Source organism: Cavia porcellus, unplaced genomic scaffold, assembly GCF_034190915.1.
Source record: "Cavia porcellus strain 051 isolate PalLab524CR breed Dunkin Hartley unplaced genomic scaffold, mCavPor4.1 scaffold_6, whole genome shotgun sequence".
Classification (NCBI taxonomy): domain Eukaryota; kingdom Metazoa; phylum Chordata; class Mammalia; order Rodentia; family Caviidae; genus Cavia; species Cavia porcellus.
The window spans coordinates 8,094,649-8,121,329 of NW_026947489.1; the positions used below are offsets into that span (position 1 = coordinate 8,094,649).

Consider the following 26,681-nt stretch of genomic DNA (forward strand, 5'->3'; position numbering starts at 1 on the left):
TGAAAGAAAACTTGAGGGGATATTTGTGCCATGGATTAGAAAAAGTTTTCTTAGATGCCAAAAGAATCAATGAAACAATAAACTGACAAAAGTGGATTTCATCAAGATTAACAACTCCTACTCTTTGAAGGACACTACTAAGAAAATGAGGGACTGGGGATTTAGCACAGTGGCACAATGCCTGCCTGACAAGTGTGAGTTCCCGAGTCTGATTCCTGGTAGCCCCCTGCACCCTGCAAAAAATTAAATAAATAAATAAATAAGTAAATAAAAGAAAATGAACAGACTGAAGAAAATATTTGGAAATTATGTATTATCCACTGCATCTATACCAGAATGTATAAAATGCTCAAGCAAACCACCCCACATTTAACAATGGGAAAGATCTTAACACCTTGTGCTCAACATCGGAGTTTCTATTAGAGCTGCAAACCTAAACCACATTGAGCCCATCAGAGATAAACACCCTCCTGACGGCACCTGCAGGGGAGACACTGGACCCCTCAGGCTGCTGTGGGAACGTGAAGAGTGCAGCAGCTGGAGAAAAGGTGAGAGCTTATTACCGTGGTAAACTCCACCTGGCCAAATGAGACGACCACAACAAAAAACCTGAACAGGCAGTGACAAAACAGAACCAATTCCTGTGTGGCCATAAAGGCATCTCCTGACAGCATGTCATGACAGAAGCCAAGATGCAAGCCTCCATGGTACATGACTTCATTTGCAGGGCACCTTCACAAAGACAAACTGCGGGGACAGAAAAAAGAGCAGGGACTATCAGGACCTGGAAGAGGGACTGAGCACCAGAAAAAGGGCACAAGGAACTCGGGAGTTACCTGGCAGGGAGGGAGTGTGAGGAAACTGCTCTGAGTATTAACTGTGGTAATGGTGATGACAAAAATTCAAAGGACTGTACATTTTAAAAGGGTAAGTTACTATATGTAAATTATATTTTAATTAAAAAGCACAAACTCTACAAAGATGAACTAAATTCATAAAGATGCTCACTAAAATACTATGACAACACCAAATGTCAAAACGGGTAGAGGTTAAATACATATGGTAACCACCATGGAATGAGAAACCACTTCTTCCCCAAATGCAGTCACACACATGGACACACAAGCAAACATGAATGCAGTGGGAAGAACACAAAAGCAGTCCACAACCAGCCCACGTTTCCCCGCAACTCCATACTGCCAGCTGAAGCCTGCCCACGGCTGGCACTGCCCACCCTGCAGTGCCCCGTGACAGGGAAATCAGACCTGAGGAGAGGGCAGTAATCAGGGGCAGGGACTACAGGGCAGGATTCTAAAACAGGACTACAAAGTTGCACGAAACTAGAAACCGGGGGCAAAGAGACCAAACCAGTAATTTATTTTAAAAAGTTTTATTCTGAAGATTTAGAAATTTGAGATTTTTAATAACCGCAAAAGAAATTCAGTCACACCTAATGATTAACAGAATGTAGTGGTGTATTATCTAAACAGAAATCGTGCTGATGTGCCATAATAAATTGTCTATTAGTAAAAAAATACACTTTAGGGCACAGCATTGTATCTCAAATTACATTAGGGATACTTTGCAAGATTTTAATCAAACTAGAGAATTCTGAGTAACTGTATTTTTTAAATGCAGCACTTAAAAATGTAACAACTCTGTGCATTCTTTTTCTTTAAAAAAAATGACCTTGTGTGTTATAGAAATGCTGCTTTATTGCTGCAGAGGTCAAAATTCAAGGCTCAAGAGGTACAGAAGAGAATACAAAGGTAGCCTTTAGAAACTTGGTTTTATGTATAAAAAAGGTAAAGTTTATAAAAGTTAATTTACAAACCAAGAACAAAAATGGTATGCACGCAATTATTTACAAGCATCCTTAAAACATCAAAGTTTTCAAATGCATAGCCAAAAAGAACAGAAAACCACCACTGCTCCTTGTCAAAATAAAAAAATGAAAGAAACAAAGAAAAAAGGAAGAAAGGAAGGAAAAGAAATCCATACATCACACTAATATTTTCTTCTGGGTGATTTCACATTTCTGAAACCACCACATCCACAATTTACTCAATCTTTTTTCATGATACAGTATCTGATGTACACAAAAGCCATAAAAACTTAGTAGTACACAGCGAGAATGAGATAAGAATTAAAAATATAGGGGTAAGGCATTCCTGCTGGTTAGTATGTCTGTGGTAATACGGTATTTATAGATCCAAAGAAGCCATGGAACCAGTCTCACATGCTTTGGTGTCCTTTCCCTAAGAAAAATGTGTTTTCATATACAATGAGCAACTGTCTTCATTTGACCCCCCCTCCCAGTTATAAACTCCCCTGCTGTACATTTGTGTTAAATCCACTACACTGGTTACATATTCCAGGTGCGTTTTTAAAATGTGTGCATATTACCTCATGCATAATAAAATAAAACGTGTGTGCTAGGCCAGGGGCATTATAAAGTTTGAAACAGTGTACTTTGGGAAGAACACAACTCAAATGCACCCCCATTTACTGGCTGGTATTTTAACGGAAATCAGTATGTGAAGTTAAGCAGTCACCATAAAAAAGTACAAAAATCATTACAAAGCAAACTATCTTTGAACCTCTGGCCAATACCAATAGTTCTTCAATCACAAACACGCAGTTTTTAGCATGTTTTCTGATCATGGTTCAGAGGCATGCTCACTAATCTTCTTCAGTGCCAACAAAGGCTTAATACTAACACACTGTAGTATCAATTCTAAGAAAAGTATAATACTTGATAGAGTGGTTCCATTTAGATTTAGTAAGTTCAATCCAGCTTCACATTATTTAATCAAGTTCCTATATTTTAAGGATTAAAAGTGGTCAATCAGGACAGAAACACAGTTTGCTCCAACAAGATAATTTGGATCTCCAGGAAGACACTTGTTTTGCCAGGTTTTAGGATCACCTAGAAGAAAAAAAGAAGCTGACGTCATTTTCAGTTAGCTAAACATAATGCCTCACAATTATAGGACAAATGTGAATATATTAATAACTTTCTTCTATTTCTTCAGCATATTAAGCTGTTTCAAACGTATCTTTACTACATTATCACGTTCACTGGACTTTTCCAAAAAGTGTGTAAAATTTAGGGCAACCGTTATTTTTTTAGAAAATGGAGGGCATGCAAACTCACACACAAAATGTTTCTTTCAGGCAAAATACACTCTACTATAACTTTTATTCCACAGCCTCTATACTGCACCAAACTGAGTAATACTCATCTGATGCATCAAAAACTTAAAAGCTCCAAAAAAAATTTAGATGTTCTAAATTTTAATTTTTCTATATCATATTCTTTGAAAGTGATCTATACCAATAGAAAAGACAATTGCAGTTGGTAGCTAACTTAAATCACCCAAGAAGCGAGAAATGTGAAATGTAATGGAAGCTTTGAAATTACGATTTTAAGAGAAAAATATCATTGAAAAAAACTGCACAACAGAAGTTTTTTAAGTTTTTCACACTGAAAAATCACGGCCAAGTATGCTCACAGTGGAAGATCTCCTCAAGCAATGAATATCTTATAAGTAAACAAAAAGCATCTTGCTTTTTGTACACATGCTTTAATAATGAATGAAGAATAGTAACCAAAAATGAAATAATTACGTAAAGGAATAAAATCATTTAATAGCATGATAAAATGCATCTATGTATACAACAACAGCAAATCTATGACATCCTGAAAATTTTGACAGACAAAATAACTTATCAATTTTTGGCCAAATCACTTTTTTTAAAAGGCTGAAACTTCTCCACCTTTCCATCTTCATTTACAATATAGGTGCCATGAAGAAATTTGAAAACACTGGTGATGCCTACAAGGCCACAAGAACAAAGCTAAAGATCTGCTAAAACAGCACAAGGAGCAACATCAGGCAAAGCATTAATCAACGACAGTACCCAGAGCCCAGAGGACAGAGTGAAGACAGCATACCCGACGAGGAGTCGGATGATTTTAGAGCAAAAGACCAACCGTCAGGAGTCATGGACGCACAGTGTGGTAAGCGCAGCTCCACAGGCTTCAGGAACTTGAGACCATGGGGCCCGCACATCACTAAGGGACTCAGCAGAGTTTCACCTAGGAGCAGGGAAGGGAATGAAGGAGAGTAAGATGCCAGTTCTCCTTCTAGACACGTGGGTCTCCTCGCCCTCCTCCTTTTGATGTGACTGCTCTACTGCAGTACGAAGTGAAGTGTAATGGAAACTACAATACCACTTACTATTTTCTGGGAGCCACGGCAGAAAACAAAAAGAAACAGTTGCCATTGATTTTAGTATTTCATCTAACTCTATTAAAAACACTACTTCAATGCGTAAATATACTAAATCTATAAAAATCAGTATTTCACATTTCAAGCACTTTTAAGTCATAATAGCCACATACATATAGAGGCTATCACATCCAGTCATACAAATCTACAGCTTAGAACATTCAAATGTATTTTTTACAAATGTTACTTTATATCTTCCATTTAAAAATGTTTGCTACAAAGGGCTGGAGATATAGCTCAGCAAAGCTGGCAAACCCAAGGGGAGCTGGGTCCCTGGTACCAAAAAAAGAAAGTTTCCTACAGTCTGGCTGAAGGGATTCACACAGGGCTAACAAAGTTAGTCCTACTGGTTTTTAAGATAGCCTAAAATTAGAATTGGATGTTAGTATTTTGGCAAAATGTAAAAAATGAGATAAAGTACTTATGGAAGCAAGGCACTTCTAAACAATGAGAAAAGAAGTCCTGCATCATCCTGATAGATCTAGAAAGACAAAGTCACAGCATTCTTAGCTCCTCTTAAAAGTTCAGAAACACACTGTGATGTCCTCTAAGATTATTTCATTTACTCTGCAAGGAGTTTTCTTATCAGCTTCTGGGATGCTAAGACAGCCCTGCTCCAGCTCTGGAGCTAGGTGACAGGGAGGAGAAAGCCTTGAAGGGGAGGGGGCACCTAGCCCATCTTAAAAGACGGAAGGGCTGACTCAAAGCCAAATTCGGTTACATCACCCAGACTGTCTGGCAGTCATGTAGGGGGGTGCCTCATGACCTGCTACTTGCTGTCACTTCTGCTTTCACACTGAAAAGCAAAGCAGGTTATGTGGAAGGTCTCTGTGGCCCCACTGCAGACCACGTACGAGTCTATGCCACTACTGGAGCTCATACGGGAGACCCTTCCCAATGGAATGGACAAGCTGCAGTTGTCCGTGAGCAGCGATGGTGAATTTTTTAGAGCTTTTAATAATGACAAATAGCCCACTGCAGAGGTTCACCACAACTGGCCTAGAGTAAAGGCAGAAAAAAGGCTACTAGATTATTCCTTGACTGGACACTTTTTAAAGCTCTGAAGTGTGTACAGGACAACCTTTAAACTACCAAGACTGAGTAGAAAAATAAACACATTTACCTTTCTCTTTATCCAAAGGTGGAAGGATGCTGTTGTCTCGACAGACCTTGAAATAGATTTCCTGCTCAATTCCTTCGGGAATAGCTCCTTGCGGGATAATTATGCTAACACCAGTTTCTATAGAACTCAATACTCCACCATTGCTGTTAAATATGCCCCGGGCCGTGGCAACCACAGTGTGACCATCTTCATCTTCATCTTCTTCCACAGCTGAAGGACTGAGAGTTCAGAAATAGATGATGAGTAAATTCATAATCTACAGTTTCTTTTACTGTTACCATATAAGTAGTTTCACTTATTTCTCCATACAATCAAGAGTTGTTTTAACTTTTAATGAAAGATTTTATCACAGGGGTAACTAACAGCATATTACTCCCAGAGAAATCAACTGCATTACTAAAAGCAACTAGTCAATTAACTGTCACTACTGATTTGCAGTTTCAAAGCATAATACCTAGTACTTTGCTCATTCAACTACTATGGGTTTTAAAAAGCACATTTTAAAATCCATGAACCTGGTGCTTTCACTCATGTACATAATTTAATTGGTGGAATTATTTTTCTTTTTAATGATATATAAATGAATGGTGCATCTTACAACTAAAGGCATTTTAGACTTCAGGAATAGAGTTTCAACTCAGGACTTAAGATGAGCAGGAAAATGAAAAGTGTATCAAGAGGGGCTGAAACTTCATTCCAGCATGACTGCGTGTCATGGACGGTTTCCCATGACACTGCCCCAAGGAGAGCCCATAACCTGAGGCAGCACCCCCTCTTCCCCCTCATAACCACAGCCCTGTTCTGATTACTCGTGAAGGGCACAGAAGCAGAAAAGCAGTAGACTGGCATGACCATCCTTTCTCCTGGGAAGCAGATTGGCGGCCACCTGTCTGTGGGTTCTGCCTGCAAGTGCTTCTGTTTCACAGCAGGGTGAAACGTAGCTGTATTTAGGAGACTGGACTGCCAAGTGCCTAGATGGGTCTGGTCAATCATTAAGTAAGAACTGAGTACCCTGAGTATGACTCAGATGGGCTTGCTTTGTCTCGATTGTTCAACTATCCTACTATTAACTACTGGTTTTTAATAGGCCTTTTGAAGACATTACATTTCTGTTTCTTTCCAGCATCCTTGCTGAAAAAACAGTACACAAAGATAGAGACACTTCCATTTCTTAGATATTCATCTTCTAAGAGGTCAGATAACCAGGGGCTGGAACAAATTCATCTCATCCTGCGGTGTTGTGACCCTGGGGAATATGCTCCATTACTTACCTTGGTTTTTACTAACTCAGGGACAATGGTAACATTCACTGATTCATACCTTATTATTAGCTAACTAATTTTAACACTCCATACTTTCTGCAGATCTTTGTGTAGTCAAGTATATCCAACCCACAGTGGGTAAGCCACTGGCTGATCGCTGGTAACCACTTCAGTTTGTAAACTTTTAACACTGTGATTTTTAGCAGTATTTTTCATGAGTCATCTGTGTTGTGCCCTAGCACAAACTGAACTTGCAACCACTGCAGGAGAGGGTGCAATACAGTGCTAGCACAGTGAGCTGAGTAGAAACCACTATGTGTCAGTCATGTCACACGTGTGACTTGTGTGGTTTGGCAAGCCAAAAACAACAACGACTGGTAACAGTATTCCAACCTATCTACTTGCTTGTGCCTATGAAGGTAGGCATTCATTGTTACTCAGAAGAGCTAAGTGTCCCTATTAGATCACTAAATTTAGGGTTGTTGTTTTGTAAAATAATTTAAAAAGTTAAAATATAAAAAACAAAGGAAGTTTCGATCCTTGTATGTTAATTATATCATACATTTTATATACAGCCCAAAACAATTTCTTTTCACTCAATGTGGCCCAGGAAAGCCAACAAGTTGGATACTTACGTTTCACATAATAACATTCATTGCAATTACACTTTTTTTATAGGTAATAGGTACAGTGAAGAAGTTCCAAATCATGTAAGCTACGTCAAACTCACGGAATCCCAATCACAGGGCCAAGAATACCTTACCTTACAGGAACAGCTTTAGGCACTGTGCCGATATTGTTCACTTGATACTTGGGCTTATCTGCATGGATGGAGAAAGTCTCAACTCCACTGTCAAACTCGGGAGGTTGTGCTGAACTGTGTGCTTTCATAAGAGTTTTTGGAGAAGTGGGGGCTTTGGAAGACAGGTCAGGTTTATTATGTACAGTTTCACTTGGCAGAAGATTGTGATTGAATTTTGGACTTTCAAACTTGCGTTCAAATGGTCGAGCCGAACTTGTATATGGTTTTGGTGTGAACCGGTTGTATGCTGGAGTGATGGTTTTCTGAGTCTGTTCAGCCCCGTTAACTGGGGCTTTATCTGGGAAGCTTTTCTGGGGAAAGAAAGTAGTCTGAGCAGTGTCTTCTCGGTTTGGTGCTCTGAAAGTTGGTGGCTTACTCTGAGATGGAGGGGGATCTGGCTTTGACAGTAAAGAATTTTGAAACTCCAAAGATACTGAATTTCCTGAAACAGAAACGGAAGCATTTTTAAAACTTCTTGAAAGATATTTCAACAGCCCCCGTGATGTACCTCCTCAGTTATCTTGTCCTAGATTGGTGGCACAGAACTCTGGGGTGGCTCTTGAGCCCTGCAGACTGTATATGATGCTAAGGGACACAGGTGATGCTGTTAATGCACTCTGCTGCCTCAGATGCAGGTCAGGTCCCAGCCTCCAGAGACTGGTGTCTAAGTAACCCATCTCCAACACTCATCACAAATTAGAAACAGAATGACAGATTTGACCATATTAAAAATTTCAGCATTGATTTTAAAAAAGTTCAGTATTGAAAGCTCACCATGAAAATTTTTTTTAAAATTTCCCAGTTGCAAACTGGGAAAATATGTTCACAAAATGTAACTGAAAAAGGCTGTGTCTTAAACCTATGAAGAGCACTAATATCTGTAACAATTCAACTGTAGAAAAATGAACAAAAACAGGAGTGAAAACTACAATGCCTAGTTATCACACAGTAAGATAACCCACACCTCATTACTAATTAGGAAAATGTAAACAAAGCAAAGACAGCATTATCATACCCATGAGAATAGCAAAACCAAGAAGTCTGGTAGTGCCAAGTATTGGGAAAGATACAAAACAACAGGGATAGTCACAGGTTGCTGGAGGCAGTGTAAAATAGTAATATGAATTCTATAAAATTTAGGGAAAAAATACTACCAAACTCTGAGAAAACAAGAGTCCTATTTTTCTTTTATTAACTAGAGAAACCTTAATTCCAAAATCAGGTAAGACTATTACAAGAAAATTACTACTCAAAATTCTTCATAATGTAATTTACCACATTAAGGAAATTAAACAACAAACACAAGATGATCTTAATACATAAAAAAAAGTCAAAATGTTCTCAGCAAACTATATACATGGCAGGAAGTTCCCAAACATGATGAATAGCATCTATAAATTAATCTATGCCTATCATGAAAGAGAATCATTCAATCCTTTCTGCTTAATGTGGGTAACTAGCAAAAGATGCTGTGTTTACCATTTCTGTTCAACATTTCACTGGACATCTTGCCAGGTACAATACAGCAAAGAAAAACAAAACAGGCATAAAGATGGAAAAGTAGTAATTAAAACTGTATCTCTGCCCATGTGGTAGTATATGAATAAAATCTTAATGAAAAGTAACATTAATTCAGAACTCCAACTTGTGTAGTTGAAGACATAGCCTGGAATTTGACTCCTATGTTAATCACAGATAAGGTCTCTCAACAGGAGAACGGATAAACTGTGTTATAGTCATTGGGTAATACATGACATGGTTACTTGAATTAATAAAAGCGGATGTTTTCTACTTTGTTGAAATTTCATTATAGCAGGTGTTATGTGATAGTTAATGTGAAACTTCATGGTCTTCCTATGTCGATGTATGAAAATGGACTATAATGTTTACAATTCATTCTAAGTATTTAAATTTAGATATACTCATAAACAAATACTACTTGCCTAACATTTGGTGACTGACATAAAATTAAGCTATACTAAAAATGATGAAACTCTGTTTAGCTGAAAGCCTTGTCCAGCATAATGGTCACAGTCATGAAAACAGGAGGCACTCTTTCAACAAAACCCTTAGTCTTCACTTCTAGCCCAAAAGTTTCAAGTATGTAGTTTTTACATAGAAACCACTTAGAGCTTCAACATTCCATGAACTGAAATTCACAACTGCAATTACTGTAACACAGTGACACCAGTGACCTCTGAGCTCCCTACCTTCCCCATGTGCTCCTTTGGCGTGCAAGTGGACAGAGGAGCTGCTGATAGGCTGAGGTGCCTGGGTGTACTGTGAGGGCAACGGAGGGGGAGGAGGGGTGGCCTGGATTGGGTCATAGCGTTTTTCGCCAAATGATCTGTCCCCAGCATCAGCTTCAGGTTTCCCCCTATTTAAAAAATGGAAAAAATACCAATAATTAAACTCATTTACAAAACAAATTCTCATTCTTCCAAGAATTCCTACATTTAAAACAAAATCTAGAAATTTCAGTTTACTGTGACAATGGGTACTCTACCAAAATGTACAAACAAAGTCAACCATTCATCAGCACAAGTAATGTCAAGACAGCACAGATACTTCAAGAATATTAGTAAAACATTCAGAAGATAGCAACCAAAAGGCAGGTGAAATTTTGGGCATACCCTAAAATTGTGGTATTTACAAAAACAGCAATGGTTGGTAGGTTTGAGGAAGTCTTATAAATACAATATTCTGAAAAATTTATCTTGGTACAAGTCTTCCTTAGACCCACTTCTGATTTTGTATCTGAGGTACAAAAAGCCTTGGTGCCTGGCATACACTGGATAATCATTAAAAAATGATGTCGTAGACTAGAGGCCGGCAAACTTCTCCAGTTAAAGGCCAGATTAAATAAACACTTTCCGTTTTTTAGGCCATACTGCCTCTCTACAACTATTCAACTTGAAGAGCCACAGGAAATAAGTAAATAAAAAGGCATAGGTATTTTAAGAGTGACACTAAAAAACTGGGTACCTTTTACTTTAAAATCTGCTCTTGATATGCCAGATCTTTTTTTTGTTTTATTTAATGACTGCCAGAGTAGCAGATATTCTTTGTTTTGTACAAGGCTCATTTAAGTCAAATTATGCCATGTACCCTTATATTTTCAATTCGCCAATTGTTAATATTTAACACACAAAACTCAAACAAAAAACCCCTTCTAAATAGACCTGTAATTGCAACATTGCCATCTGAACCCTACTGCAGAGTGCCAAAGCTACACTGGCTTTATGTGCACAGTCAGTAACACACATCTGGAATGTACGTTTATTTTCATAGAACACTTTTGTTGAAGAAGTCTTATGATTAGCTTTAAAACTATGTGGTTATCTTGCTTGCATGCATTTAGACTAAGCATTTGAAGATGACATTAAGATCTCTAAGTGCACATAATGCCAATGACACAGTGAGGGACACTCATGTAACAGCCTCGCATTAAAGCCAGTCTTACCACTTGACGTTCCTTTTCAAGTAGTCATAGCTAGTGTAAGAGCCAAGAAATCTAGGTGATGGCAAAGCAAGCGCAATAGAAAAATGAAAGAAAATGGTCAATCTAACTAAAAAATCTACAGCAAATGGAACTCAAATGTCATTTTAAAATATCAACCAACATCCACCATGTCAGCATAATTTGCTTCATAAATAAAAATATCACTAATTCTGTTAGCCAAGGAAATTACCAATATATTAAAACACAGGAACTTAGTTACACCCTCCCCGCCTACCACCCTCCCCACTAATTTAGCAATGAAGAGCAATGTGAAAGAAATGAACCAGGCCAGAGGCACTGCTCACTGATATAGCGCTTGCATTGCATGTGCCAAGCCCAGAGTTTGATCCCCAGCACGAAAAAAATCCAAAAACAGAACAAAAGGAACCAAATCAAGGAAGAGTAACTAGGGATAATGAATGAGGAGATTCTTTTTCTTTTCTCTTTTTTTTTTCTTTGAGACAGGGCCTTTACATGCAAAATTCAAAGTGGCCTCAAACTCATGGTGATCTTCCTGCCTAAGTCTCTTGAGTGCTGGGATTAAAGCATGTACCACCACACCCAATGGAGTAGGCTCTCAGCAAGAGTGAAATGTCCCAGTAAAAAGAAAAAAAATTCAGTAAAAGAAATTCTCAAAGACACAGAAAAGGGACTTAACACAACAGCTACTGATCTCGAGGGCGATGAAGAATCAGCAAATTCCATCTACATCTTTGGAACATATGTCTATGATTAATGTGTATGTTCCTTCCTAGCAAGACCTCATCTAGTTCCAGCTAAGCCCTGTAATGGGTGGAATTTTACTTGGAAAGTTGCCATGCTAGACTTTCACAGTTCATCTTATTTAATAATGCCATGTAATATGCAACAACCTGCCAATGGCTGATTTAATTTTTTTTTTTTTTTAGACAGAGTCTTTTGTTATATAGTTCAAACTGGCCTTGAACTCACTATGTAACCCAGGCTGGCCTCAAACTTGCAGTGATGCTCTTGCCTCAGCCTCCTAATGTTGGGATTACAGGTGTATATCACCATACCCAGCCTTGCACTGGTCTTTTAAATTTAGTTCTTAAAAAAAGTGATGCTATCTGTTTCTTTCAAAGTCAATATATATCATGATGAAAACTACAATAGATAACACTGGTTCATCCCAAGCTGTGCTCATGAATAGGCGTATGGCTGATAATATGTCTACACGTGACCTGTGTTGAGCTTCATTCACTCAGTAAGCAGGAGCGCCTTTCTGTATACTAGACAGTGTTCTAGCCCTTGTCAAAAAGTCATCTATCACAAGCTAATAATAGGTCTTCTTTCCAGAAAGGTAAAATGACACAAAATCAAAATACCTTTCATTGGCAAAACTTTTGTTTTTAGATATTATTAAGTATATAAAAGGATAATAAATAAAATATCTTTTTAAACTACTATGGGCCCTCTTTTAATATATTGAATGTGTATATAATAGTATACATAAAAATGATTACCACAGGATCTAGCTCACCAAAAGTGAGCCGACCTGAGTCTTAAATCCTCTTACCTACATGTCACTGGGCCCTGTCTACTATTGTGCTAGAGGAGTATAAGACGTAAGACACTATCTGCACTTCAGAGTCTCTGCTGCAGTGCTTGAAGTCTGCACATGTTGTCTCAAACTGTTTTCTTCTGCAGACATACGAATTTAAACAGATGACGGTGGAAAAATGTTAAGTCTTCATTTCAAATGATGTCTCAGAAAGAAGAGGTAATTAAAATCAAGTTCTTAATATTACAAACATCAAATGACAGGCTCAGAGAAGCTGAGCATCTAATTAAGTGAAAACTTAAGTGCTTTTAATCTTCGACACAAAGCTGTTATGAGATCACTTCTGATGTGTGGGCTCGATCAAGTCAAATCGTATCTGGTTCGGTTACCTCAGCACTCACTTAGGTGCTTCCATGAAGCGGATTTTTAGATACAGTGCCTCTCATCTGTTGGTGTTCGGTGAGACTATATGGGCGGACCTGACCTAATCAGGGAAAGACACAGGCTTTCTTAAGCACAGAGAAATTTCCCACAGCATTGCCCTCACTTGCTTAGACAGACTTGTGGCTGTACAAGTGAACTACTTGCAACAAAATCACATTTATTTTTGGTTGTGTGGGTTTTGCTTTGTGGAAGTATGAACTGGGGTCTACCTGAGTTCACACCCAACTCTTAGTACTAAACTCTATCAGCCTGGGCACAGCCCGAAAAAGTACCAGCAGAAGATATAGCACAAGAAAACACACCAACACAAAACTCAAGAGCATGGAGCAGCACAGACAGGGAAAACAAGACCAAGAATCAAAAAATGAGTACCGTTCCAATTCTGCTCTGCCATTTCATCTGATCTTGGTTTCCTTATGTATAAAACTGGACTAGAAATTTCTGAAGTACCTTCAAGTTACACCAACAAACAATAAGCTCCTTGCTTTAGAAACCCCCTACCCTTATTTTTATTAAAAGATAAAAATAGACAAGAAAAGCATCATCATTAAATCTGTGTGTGCAGAAGGGAGAAGCCTTTTGATAATTTACCTAAAAATCAAGAACTTCTTGGTTTATTCTACCTCCCATGAAAACCATTTATTTTTACATATTTTCAAACACAAAAGCATTTACAGTTTAAGAACAAAACTCAAATACACATCCAGCACTCAAAAGCTACAACAGCCTAAAGAAATCATGGATTATACATAACTGTTTACCTTAAAAATATATTGAACTTCATATGATTGACTCTATGCAACTGAGCCTTAGTATTTCACCTTACTTTTAAAAGGCAGGCCTTAGGTGACGTAACTTACTTTGCAGAGTAATTAGGAAAATTTGACTGATTCTGAGAATGAACTGGTTTGGCAGGCTCTGAGTGATGGCTGGCAGGAATGTGTGCAGGAGGCTTGTTCTCAAAGCTTCTTCGGTCAAAGTAGGAGAGCTGCTTTCGGTAATATTCTTCATCTTCCTCTGGATCATAATGATTTGAACGAACAATATCTTCAGGTGGCTTTGGCTGAGGTTTTTGAGGTTCAGGGATCCTAACAAGCAATGAATGACAAATGAAACAACTTTCACATGTTAGTTTTACAAAGAAAACAATACGTAAATCTTATCTTGACCTCTGCACAGACTGCTGTGATTATTTATGGTCTAACCGAGCAGTCAATAGTCAGAGAATATTCCAAACCATACATCGTCAGGGGATACACTCAAAGTAGTCTATTCTGGCTCATGAATCCCTCTAAACAATTCAGTAAGTTTAGTAATTATCTGCTTAAAGACTCCTATTGCAGGTTGAAAATGATGGCAGTATAGCCAGAATAGTGACAAACTGCTCAAAGCATATGTATCAGTGTTACCAACAATAAGTGACAGACTTTAATAACTTTAAAAAGAATTTTTAAAAGAACTGTAATCCAGTGTCATAGGAACACACAGCTTTATTTGTTCAAAATTCCAACAGGTACAGAAAGCACATTGGGAAGAAAGTAAGGCACTAAACAAACTAATATGATAGATAGCAGTTCCCTTCTATTGCAAATGCAAATGTACCTTCAACAAATAAAGCATTTGAGATACGTGAGCTATATTCAAGCACAGTCTTATCGCTTAGCAGGATGCAACCACAGCTAACAGTGCAGCGAGGAGTGCTGAGGCAGGTTTCTCTGCAGCTCGAACACCTCCTACGTGCTACTGAGGCCCTCTCAGCTTTGGCACCTCTCTTTAAAGTACATCGTGCTGATGTGATTACTACCACAAAGGCAAAACATTATGCATATTCACTAAATGGTTAATTTTAGTGATTTAAATCCATCTGAGTATGTTCCTCACCCTAAAAAATGTGAGTCCACATGTCTGCAAGCACTTTTAAAACAGAAAAACGTAATGCAAATAATAGGGCTTCAACATTTTCATTTTAATCATTTGCTAGGAATATCTCTTTTCAAAAGATTTGTTTACTGTAGGTGTAACAATCACTTTTTATAGAAACTCTACTAACCCTTTTTCCTAGGACTTCTGTCTTAATTAGGAGAGCAGGTGGCTTTCATTTGAAAAAGAATAAGATCCTCTCCTTCTTTTCACATTTCTCCTCTACTAGCACAGTAAAAGATCTCATTAAGACAGTAAATTCCTGGTCAGCTGTACACCACAAAGACCACAGACAAACCTACCTGTACAGAGTTTTGTCATGTTCACTGAATTGATTCTGAGGAGTGGGTCTAGGACCAGTGACGGCAGCACCTGGAGGCTTAGATGCTACTTCTGGAGGCTGCAGAAAACAGACAGAGATGCCCAAGGAACAGAAAATTAAAGTGGCTTCATTCCGGAGGGAGAGGAGAGTTCAGATGTACTCTGAACTGCTCTTCACATGCTATACCTACAGATCCAAGACAGTGAAGACACAATGACAGGTTTACCTTGAAGCTGGCAGTGTCATTCACATCCTTCTTGTTTTCCAATGAGGCAGATCTTTTGTTTTCAAACATTTTAACTCTGGTCAGCACGGACTGTGGCTTCATTGCTGGATCCTCCTCTTCTTCAGTTAGAGCTGGGGGTGGAGGCAAGGGTTTGGTAGCTGGAGGCAGAACTTCTGGCTTATGCTGAGAGGAAGGTACCAAAGGAGGGACCACTGCAGCACCATGGAGAGGTTCGTAATGGCCTCCTTTGGAAGTGAATCCCTGTGGTGGTGCTTGCTCATAATTTCGTGGGTACTGGTCAAAGTACTGCTTGGGATCAGAGGACTTAGGACCTGCTGGAGGGTAAGGCTGTGCTTCTGGTCTGTATCTGCTGTGCACATCATATCCAGAAGTTAACTGCTCCTCATGTCGCAGAGTAGAGGCTCTAGGTGGCTGTTCATAGCGTGGTCTGTTATCGTAAGAGAGAGAAGCAGGATCTTCAAAACGCGGAAAATACCCTCGCTCTGTGGACTCTTCAGGATGCTGTCTGGAGTCCATGTCTCGAGAGTGCTGATTATCAAAAGAAGGCCGAGGCTGGTAGGACTGTTTGTCATCATAATATGACCACTGTTCCTCATATGGAGGGATTCGATCTTCATATCGTAAGCGGTGGTCATAGCTTCGAGAAAACTGGTCTGTATAGCTTGAGGAGTCGTATCTGTATGAGGGCTGCTCGAGGTCTCTGCTGGGTTGTTTCTCCACATATGGAAGCTGAGGTTCATAGGTCAGATTTGACTCTCTGTCTGGCCTCTGTCCTGGGTGCCCTATAGCTGGTTGTTTTAAAACATGATTTTGTCGCATTTCCTCAGGATACGGATCCTTTCGATATACCTGTATAAAAAGATGCATGTGTAAGGACAAAGACTTATCTTTAATTCTAGTCTGTGTTAGTAGACTATGACTAATATTAAACTATGATTTTAATATATGAAGATAATTTGTTCTACCATTTATCACCAGGACAAACAAGATTAGTGAAGAAAGCTGCTTTAAATGAAAGCTCAAAATTTATAGTGCAGTTAGAGGCTTTTGTTTTAGCATGTACTAAATGAAAAGTGAGTTAAAAGGTAATTATTAAATTTAGTAGAAAATATTCTGCATTACTGATTCCACTTGATTTTGACACTTAAAATCATAAAGAAAATTTATGGGCACCAGAATTTATAGAAGCATAGAAATGTTTATGATGGATCTCAATTACCTATCAAGGAATTCTGGAAAAAATAAAAACCAAAAATAAAAATATTAAGCACAAATCTTAATTAAAAGGCCTGTCTCAAACCATCAGTATATTGGAAGCCATGCAAACTACAAAACTGAAATGATTTGTACTTGTTTAGCACCGAAGTGTTTAAGCCCACAGTAAAAAGCAAAAGGAAAACCGAAAGGGCAAAGCAAAAGTGATCCTATGCGATGATGGAGAGCAGCAAGCCAGTGCAGCGCCGCGGCAGGTACCTTTGCGGGGTCTACATGCGACGACAGTGACGGCTCTTGGTCTCTTAGCATTGTGTGAGCTGCCTCAGCACTTGGTGTTCTTAAAGGATCAGCTTGTGGTGAGTGAGAGGAGGAAGGAGCCGGGGTAGGCTCCTCCAGTCTGACATTAGTTAAATTTACAGTATGATTAACTGCAGAGGTTGATGATGCTGGGTTTGTTTCAGGCGAAAGGTAAGGGACTGGAGATGAGGCTTCTGCTTTCTGTGAAGTGTTTAAAATATTTTAAATATAGTGTTTCTCTTTATTGTTACCTTCCCACTTTAATTTATAGTGATTGGCAGACATGCATCTTTAAGTGTGCTGAGTTAACAATGTTACACTATGATCTCATGTAAACTTCTTTTGGAAAAATTCAGTATATTGCTGTGTAAGATGAACACACAAAATTTAAAAGTCCTTGGTACTCTCAAACTGAAAGTAAAGATTACGCCTTAATCTGAAGAAAGGACAAAATATATTCTTTAACACAATCACCGCATTCTAAAGTTTTTTAACAATGCACCTCTAACTGCAAAACGTTGAATGCTTGCTGCTTACCTGTTGAGAGGCTGTCTTAAATCCAGGGGAGTCTATTCTATGAATAGGTTGTGGCTGAGCTTGTGGTGAATAAGAAGGATATGTTTGGTTTTCATGATGCATCCCAGTGGAGTCCTCTCTGACAGGCTCAGAGGACCGTGTAATAGCAGACTCCGGTGGAGTCCCAACCTCATCATTAAGAGTTTCATCTAGTTCTTGATCAGTGTAGGCCCCGCCTTCTGTATCTGTGTCTTCATAGTCAGAAGTGTGTCTACTGTCCGTGCTATACATTGAGTATTCACTACCTGGGGCTGACAGGTAGGATAGACGATCATCATGCAAATCAAGGTCATCACTTGTAGCACCATCCGCCTGGGTCAAATAAAAGTAAATTAAAAATTTTATTCAGTAATTCTTTAAGAGATGGCCTTTATTTTACAAGGGAGATTGAAAGGATATTTTTCTTTGGATAAATCATATTGATTTCTGGAAAGTTCTGGAGAGAAATTGTCAAGAAGACTGTACAAGCACACATGCAGACATACATAGCATTCTGTGAGATCAGAAGGGCTGGAAGAATGCAGCACTGGTTGGCCAGCCAGACAAGCTGGACTCCAAGGCCCAGCCCCAGAAGACACTGAAGGACTCTGGCATGACTCACATTTATAAAATCTAGTCATTAGCCCAAATCAAGGTGAAGAAGGAGAATACTACCAAACCAAGCTCACGCAAACAAGGACACACCAATGGAACAACTCTCAGGAAAATCACTATGCAAACAAACCTGACAGTTCAAATTCAGTAAGAGGTAACGCATTTAGACTTAGCAAACAACTTATGAAAAGTTGTATTTGGTTCTAAAAGATTTTATGAAGCACAACAAAAAATGACCACTTTAAATGGTGGTTTGCCCCATTCAATTATAAAATTTTTACTGTTTTTCACAGAAGCAGCATCCAATGGATGAAAAAGAAATACAGTTATGCTTGTCTTGTACAAGTAATTAAGGACTGAATTAAGTTACTAACTGTCTACACTGATTGGCTTCTGAGCAGATCAGAAGGACAGAAGTATGAGGGAATGGGAGCTATGGAACTGAAATCAACAAGCTGTCAAGGACACTAATTTGACACTAGTATCCAGATGAAACAGAGCAGTCCCTGAAGATCTTCCCTAGACATTGTGTCCAGTTAGGTATGAGAGCTAAAGGATATGGAATCTCAAAATCAGGAAGTCTTTCTTCCACGTCAGTATGGACTGCATGACCTACATAAGACTGCTTCTCCAGGAAGATGAACTGCTACTAACTAGCAGGTTTAGTGTGAATATAGAGGGCTACTGTGCCAGGAACATGGTCTTGGGAAATGAACTGGCTGAGTAGAGCTTTCTAAGAACTTCTATGCTTGGCTCTGTAACAGCCTGACTCTGAACACTGCTTTCCTGAAAAGACAGACTAGGGTGTGTCAGGCCTCTCCACAGGTGGTGGTGGTTTTATCAGAGCACATGCCAGGCTAAGGAGAAAAAGAACCTCATGGCTCTGCCCTGTTAGAGCAGAACCTCTGACTGAATACCAGACTGGCTGCTGCACAAGAGAAGTCTTCTTGTTATCAATTGTACTTTTTAACTGGTCAGGGAACTGTTTAAGACATGGGAAGAATAACTTAGAATTCACCAATCCACCTAGCCTCAGCAGAAGTAAGCATAAATTGTGATTGTTTTGCATAAGGAAACAGTGTACTTGTATGTTAAGGAAGCTTCAAGATGACATTTCTTCATTCAGCAAAGAACATGTAAGTATGTCAGATCTTGCAAATAGAAACTCTCCTCCTAGTCACTAGGTCAAACAGGAAAGTCTGTCAAATTAAGTGCTTTTACTTTACTAATTTATTCTAATACACTTGAATGGAAGGGGGCAGAAGAGAAATCAAGCTTGATTTAAGTTGTAATAACTTTGATTTACAAAATGTAGCAACCTATCCTAAACAATAAATGACTTTTTCCTCACACAAAAAGGCTGAGGAGTTATACCTTTGTTGTAAAATCAGGCAAAAAAGGATACAATAACATCATGAAGAGAAATTATAAAAAGTTTTGTGAATAAAAAAAACCTCTTTGGTAGAGATGTATACTCTGCACATTTTGGGAAAAGATTTATTAATTTCAAGAGTTCATGAGTGCAAGCTATTAACATTCTACCAGACAAAGGATACTAAGAGAACTGTGTAGTTACAGAAGACATGAAGAATACAATCATTTTATAAATGCCACAAGAGCAAAAATAAGTATGTTGCTGTAAAGTGGTGTAGTGTTTTCCCCCACCCTGACTATTTCACCCTCCAGTGCCCCAGCTGACATGTAAATTATTCACAGTCTTTATCTCTTCTGCATGGTCTATAGTCTTTTTTTTTTTTTTCTTTTTATCAGTACCGGGGATCGAACTCACAACCGCCTGCTTGCAAGGCAGGTGCTTATGCCGCTGAGCTAAATCCCCAGCCCCTGCGTGGTCTATACTCTTACATGATGAGAAAAATCATGGGTTCTGATGCTTTATTATCCATGAGGACAGTGACACTACGTCCTGATGAAAACATTTAACATCTCTTCTTGCATAGGCCTTGTTTCTGGATAAAGGGCACATCGTCCCAAGCATGCAGCATGCACTGCCATAGTAGCCAAAGCCAGGCAGAGGAAAGTAGGAGCCATGCAGGGGCAAAACACAACCAAAACCAACAAGGAAATACAAAAAGCAAAACAAACAAAAAACCAGAGCAATTGTAAATCAACCCTAACAACTAAATCTTATATACAAACACTAATAATCTGAGGAAGATAAAAGATATTAAAAACAAAGGTTCCTTCAACAGTATACTTCGAGAAAGCACTGCAATCTCCAAAAATAAAATAAATAAATACATATTTCCCATCAGAGATTGCTATAAAACCAAGCTGACAAGAGAAAGTAGTTACTTTAAGGCTGGCTATTTGGGTGTACTGTATATAAAATCAAAATGCAAAACCAGAAAAAAATCTACTGCTCTGTTCAGTATTTCACAATATGTTGTAACAATGTTAAAAAAACAAATTCCCCAAGTAAAACTGTGAGGAAATACCAAACATAGGGTATTTTACTTATAAGCCTTTCCCAAACCTTTAATATGTTCATGGCTACCATGACACTCAAGGGATGAATGCTGGCCGTATTCCCCACCCACCAATTTCCTTCAGAGCAAGTGGACCCTAACTCTAGCTACTAAGGACGGGAAACATTTAGACCTTCCAAATTTTCAGAGGAGGAAACTGCAGCTATGTAAGCTGTCTTTCTCCATCAGATAGGGGCATGATGAGAAATGCTTCTCATTATAACGTGAGAATTCTTTATGAAGAATTCCACCAAAGTGGTTATTCAACAGGTGAGGAAGTTTAAGAATGTCTTACCACTGAATTTAACTATTGTAACCCCTAGATAAAAATAATATATGCCAACTTTTCCAAAATAACTCTAGCAAGTAAATCCAGTAAGAAAATTGTACCGTGAATGGCATTTTTGTCTAGTTATATAATTTACTGAATGAATTAAAAAAAAACAAAAACAAAACCACACAACTTTCTTACCTTTCCCTCAGAGACCCATACTAGCTGATTCTGTTGTTGCTGAATTGCTTCTTTCAGTGCCCCATACCAACCGTCATTCATTGAATTTAAGTTAATTGTCGCTGAAAAAGAATGAACAGTGAAGTTTAGGGCCAGAGCACTGTCAAAAGTCAAATTCATTTAACACTTCTCATCATTATTAAAAGCTAGTATTCCAAGATAAAACATTTGAAATTTCTATTTGAGAATTATGTTTTCTTTCACCTGTTAATATAATAGGAAGCTATCTTGGCAAAGGTTATATACATTTTAGTATCTGAACGTTTAATATTGAAATAATGCTTTTTCCTACACATTACTGACTAGACAATTTAACCTGAAAGAAAGCCTCATATACTTACTTGTAAAAAGATGGTGATTATTTTTACGAAGCTTATGAGACCGTTCATACAGTTTCCTAGCACTTTTCCGAGATTCTGGACATAATCTCATTCTCATTGTTTTCACACCCTGCTTAGAATCTGGGTTAAGGAATACAACAATTGGATACCACTGGGCATAATTAAGACGATCAACTGCATTTGGTGTTACATCTAATAAAGCATGTTTGTCCTGCAGACAAAGAAAAACATTAACGAAAGTATAAGACATCATTAATTAAAACTCATCATACATAACATAATAGACCTTTATGTTCTAGTATGTCTCAAGGGTATACGTGAAGAAAATTTGTAATCAGAAGTTAATTCAATACAATATCTAATCTGATTTAAATTTTGAAAAAATTTTAAATCAGGATATTTTAAAGAATTAGCTCCAATATGTGCAAACTGAAAGTACACGTAAGTGTACTCAGAGTGGATGTGTGTGTAATGATTTAATGTTCCAGATATTCCCTATCATGTAACTACACCTTAAATTGCACTGATGCCATACAGTCTGTTAACTGCATCTAAACATCAGATTTTTTTTCTTTTTGGGTAGTTTGGGTGGGCCTTGAATCTACTAAGTAGCCCAGGCTGGCCTTTAACTTGCAGGAATCATCCTGCCTCAGCCCTTCCCAGGCATGCACCACTAAGCCCTCTAGACACTTTCCCATAGTAACAAATGATCATCTTTTGATATTGATCATAATTAATGGCTTTTAATAAGGGTTTACTTTTCTTATAGAACATCACGAATAATCTTAGGGAAAAAATCTTCTACCTCTGTCTGTATTAGTCAAATCCCTTCCCACTCAAAAACAAAATTAATAGAGATTATAACAGAATAGGTCCCCTTTTAATTACTTACTTGATCTATTATTTGTTTTATTGTATGAAGGCGAATAATGCCAGAGCTACGTTGGTCAGTTCCAGCATCTCGTGGTTCACTTTCTATTCACAAAGTTGAGACAAAGACAAACATCAATATTTCCATTGGTCAGACCTCAATTTCTCAATCACTGCACACAACTAACCTACCAGCCTGTTTTACAGTGTGGACTCCATCTACTAGGTGAAACAACCTTTCACCTGAAAGAGGTCAGTTAGCAGATAACCTACCTCTAAGGCCCTCCTCATCCATTGCTGAGACACAAAATGTTTCCAGGCAGGACTAAAAGTCCCCAGGAGGACAGCACTGACTTCCTATCTTCCAGCCAAGAACCACTGGCTGAGATTAGAAGAAGGCAAATAAGATGCTTGTTTTGCTATAAACTTGGAAGAGTATTAATACTGCCACCTGGTCAAGAGAAATTATCAAATATACCAATTCTTTCATTGGAAAATGAGATGAAGATTTTTTAAAAATACCATTGATGAGTCTGCACCTATTAAAATCAATAAAGTAAAATTATACTAAACTATGCTTACTATAAATATTTAAACTCAATGTGAGCTTTAATACGCGTTCTTTTTTCCCAGTATTTTCTCAATTACTTTAATATCCTGGAAAAATTACAAAAATACTCATAAACATGTACATAGGAATGTGTCTTTTTTCTTTTGCCTATGGCTCACGATAGTTAAGTAGGGAACCCTTTTCTATACTGTAACATACAGTGAGAATGCTATTAGTATTTGAATGACATGAGACAAACCGAGGAGGCTGCTCCTGTGCTGAGTCCAGTGCTGCCCTGCCCTGCCCTGCCCTGCCCAGCCAGTGTGGGCTCAGGAGCTCAGTAGCTTGGTATGTCCACCAGCTGTGAACAGCAATGCTACTGCACACCACCTGGGGAGTGCTGGGTTAGAGACTCAGTTCCATCAGCAGAACAGCATGAACGGAGAGAAGCTATGTGTAACTGTGAGATCATCTTAGCAACCTACCCTTTCTCACTAGTATTATATATACGCCAAATCCAGCAAACAACTGCAAAAGTTCACTTTACAAGAAATTTTTCATCAACAAAGCACAGCAATGTCTGGGGCTCTGGTCACAAAGGAAAGCTTCAAAGGAGAGGAAGAGTTGTGTTTGAGATCAGATGACAGCAGAGATGTGGAAGAACAAGTCACTGAAGGAGTAAGGGGAGTAATCTGGAGACAGAGACCCAGTGAAGCAAGGCTCTGTGGGCAAGCAGGCCGGAATTACCTATCTGTGAACACAAGCAGAACTAAGGGCCGAGACCACTGGGAGCTGGGCTGAAGAAAACGCTACTTAGCCTTAACCCAAAAGCCTCTCACCAGAGGCAGGGCGCACGTAACTAAGCTACCTGAAGTCCTTTTCAAACAGCCTGGCCATAAGGCTGCCCTATTAAACCTTCCGACTAAGCTTTGTAAGTCTTCACACTTAGTTTTCTCCAAGTTTAAAAACCCTAACTTTGATCATAAGTGTGATCCCCACAAACCTCTTTAAGTGAAATGTTATCTACAAATAATTACAAAGAGATTTCTTCTGAAAAAAAATTTTTCTAGAAAAATGAAGATGATGACTAGGCAAACAAAAATAAGCATTTTCTAGTTGGCTCCACTTTTACTATCATTTGCCTACAAATCTCTTGATGTTTTGAAAAATGTAGTATCCTCATGGGACTTCATCACCCACCAAATGCTAAAAGAGGGCAATATTCTGATTCTATGCAATTTAAAAATGATAACCAGGGTCTCACATAATACCAGTCAGTTCAACAAAACACTCTGGCTCAGTCTTCCAGAGAGCTGTAACAATTACATATACCTACAGACAGAAAATCTTCATAGCCTGTGGTACGTTCTGTGCTATTTTGGAAATCCTGTCTAAGAAAGTCATCATATGGGAAAAGCTTTTTACTCGTTACAGACTCAGGATTTAAATCCCATGGAAGGCTGAAGCTAAAGCTTGGTGGCACAAGTGTCTGCTGTCAAGTACAAGGCCCTGAGTTTGCGTCCCACTACCAAAAGCAACTCACTAAATAAATAAAACTCCATGAGAAATGTAACAGAATATAAATAAGAAAAGCATGATCAGATTTCTATATCCTTCATAATAGTAAAATGTAAATTTGAGACAAACTACACAAAAGAAAAGCTAATCCAATCACACTAACTGTAGATGACAGTAACACGAAAATATTTCTATTAAAGAGAACAAGATATGAACTAAAAAATAAACACAACTTTACAATAAACATACTTACAAAGGCTAGACGAAAATACAATGAGGTAAGATATAGGGCAGTGGATGATATATTTAAAAATTAATTTTCTAATTTTTCCAAATAGTGATGTTTTTATAATGGAAAAATGCAGTGTGCATTTTTACTTATACTTTAAATAAGGCCAAGTGATTATAACTGTTTATTTAAGCCATGCCAGTATCCAAGCTAATAAACCAAGTAAAGGATCTGTGAGCAAAAGCATCAGGCAGATAAACCCCTGCTGCCTCAGTGTTTATATCTAATACCTTCTTACTATAAATGTCTGCAATGACAACTTTAATCATGCTCTATTACTCCATTATACATATTTGAGTACTTTCAGGAGATTAATGATTAAAAAGTATTGGACTAGAGCCAATGAAAGGCTTGGGAATCAAAGGTTTGTTTTGATACTCAAAGTTGGGCGTCATAAGGAAATTTTAGACAATAGAGACGAGTGGCAATCCCAGCCACAACTACAGCTGTGCTCAAGGTACATGACGACAGCATGCGTGTTTTTAAATTCTTACCTCATGGTGTTACTGTGGGGATTATTTAAGATCATATGCTAAGCAATTTTCCTACAATGCCACAAATTTCATAAATGGGGGTTATTCTAATTAAAGGGGACTAAGGACACAATCCTGAGGCTTTCCTTCAAATTTAAAATAGGGTAAACCATAAATTACTTCAAAAAATTTTATTTTTATTCAATAAATGCATCAGATCCATTCTTTCTGAGGTGTTAACTGAGTAAAGAAATCTCCTCAAACTCACCACTGTTTTGAGGCTACTTACTTGCAATCTGATATATGTCTGGTTCTTCTCTGGCCAGCTTTTCTCTGGCAACATCAGCTATTGGTCCAAAGATGGTTACAGGCCTCAGGAATCCAGCTGGGAAGAAATTAAAATGAGTAAAGTGAAGTTTATTCTTTTGCTTTCTTAAACATATTAACATGAAAAGATACTAAATTAATCGGTAGAAAATAAAACTACCTTCTCGAAGAACAACCCTTTCATAAGCTGGAAACTTTGTTTGAACTGGCTGTGCTGACAAATCTTCTCTGCTTTTTCGAAGATTCCTCTTGGAGCTGCGAAGACCTCGGAATCTCCAGAAGTCTGCACGGTCTCCTCCTGCTGTTTTTGGAAGTGTGTATTGAACACTGGCTAACTGTTCAGCTCTGTATAAGCAAAGATAAAAGTAAATTTAAAAAGACCCACACTGAAATGCAGACAGAAGTTTATAGGTAATTCAAATCTCAACAATCACAATAAAACAGCTTGCATAACTAAGTTATGGATATAGTAAATACAATGAAAAGTAATTCTTTTTTTTTTTTTTTGTCTTTTTGAGACAGGGTCTCACAATGCAGTTCAGGCTGGCCTTAAGCTCACTTTGTAGCCCAGGCTGGTCTCAAACTTGCAATTCTCCTGCCTCAGCCTCCTGAGTGCTGGGATTACAGGCGTGAGCCACCACACCCGGCTTGAAAAGCAATTCTTTACATAACCAAAATTTCTAGTGAAACTGAAATCATAGTTTACTCAACTCATGCTATGAGAAGTACCCAAATATTCATACCTGTTCTTATTAGGGATGATGCCTCGTTCTACCTCCTTATGGTTTTTGCCAATTCGAATGGCAAGCCAAGATCCCAGTTTTCCATTGTACAAAGTATCTACAACACGGAATACCTCTCCTTTGTTGAAACTAAGTCCATAGGGAGATTCCTTTTCATATTCAAAATGGGTTCGAATATAGAAAGAATCTCCTACGTCTGATTCCACAATGCGACGATAAACTAAGAATGAAAACAAGCACATTATCAATTCTTGGTGGGATAAGAAATTAATCAGAAAGGACAACAGCAATGAAGGTGGTGCTGTTAAATTAACAGTACCCAAACCAGCAGAATTCTTACTGTGTGCCAGCACTGCGGTAAGTACTTCACCTCATGTGTCTATCACCCCTGCCTCATGAACTTAGTAACTCCTCCAACATCAGGAAAATGGTGCACAAGTAGCTATTGAAAG

At 38.3% G+C, this 26,681-nt stretch overlaps 1 protein-coding gene across 19 annotated transcripts in view; it reads right to left on the reverse strand.

Annotated features, from left to right (window-relative positions):
• Nucleotides 1-1,374: 1,374 nt before the first annotated feature.
• Tjp1 (tight junction protein 1) overlaps nucleotides 1,375-26,681 on the reverse strand; it is a 319,842-nt gene continuing 294,535 nt past the window's right edge. For 8 of the 19 annotated variants that reach the window (XM_063249892.1, XM_063249903.1, XM_063249901.1 and 5 more), the window contains 17 exons: nucleotides 26,230-26,449; nucleotides 25,647-25,831; nucleotides 25,449-25,544; nucleotides 22,352-22,434; nucleotides 21,460-21,670; nucleotides 21,080-21,180; nucleotides 17,489-17,839; nucleotides 16,913-17,152; nucleotides 15,419-16,288; nucleotides 15,173-15,270; nucleotides 13,811-14,038; nucleotides 10,946-10,996; nucleotides 9,693-9,859; nucleotides 7,444-7,924; nucleotides 5,419-5,636; nucleotides 3,959-4,102; nucleotides 1,375-2,929 (listed from right to left, as the gene is read on the reverse strand). In XM_063249892.1, coding sequence (XP_063105962.1) covers nucleotides 2,835-2,929; nucleotides 3,959-4,102; nucleotides 5,419-5,636; nucleotides 7,444-7,924; nucleotides 9,693-9,859; nucleotides 10,946-10,996; nucleotides 13,811-14,038; nucleotides 15,173-15,270; nucleotides 15,419-16,288; nucleotides 16,913-17,152; nucleotides 17,489-17,839; nucleotides 21,080-21,180; nucleotides 21,460-21,670; nucleotides 22,352-22,434; nucleotides 25,449-25,544; nucleotides 25,647-25,831; nucleotides 26,230-26,449 — 3,839 coding nt within the window. In that variant the 3' untranslated portion in view covers nucleotides 1,375-2,834. The remainder of the gene's footprint in view (nucleotides 2,930-3,958; nucleotides 4,103-5,418; nucleotides 5,637-7,443; nucleotides 7,925-9,692; nucleotides 9,860-10,945; nucleotides 10,997-13,810; nucleotides 14,039-15,172; nucleotides 15,271-15,418; nucleotides 16,289-16,912; nucleotides 17,153-17,488; nucleotides 17,840-21,079; nucleotides 21,181-21,459; nucleotides 21,671-22,351; nucleotides 22,435-25,448; nucleotides 25,545-25,646; nucleotides 25,832-26,229; nucleotides 26,450-26,681) is intronic. The other 11 variants (XM_063249897.1, XM_063249906.1, XM_063249894.1 and 8 more) reach the window with 9 other exon arrangements.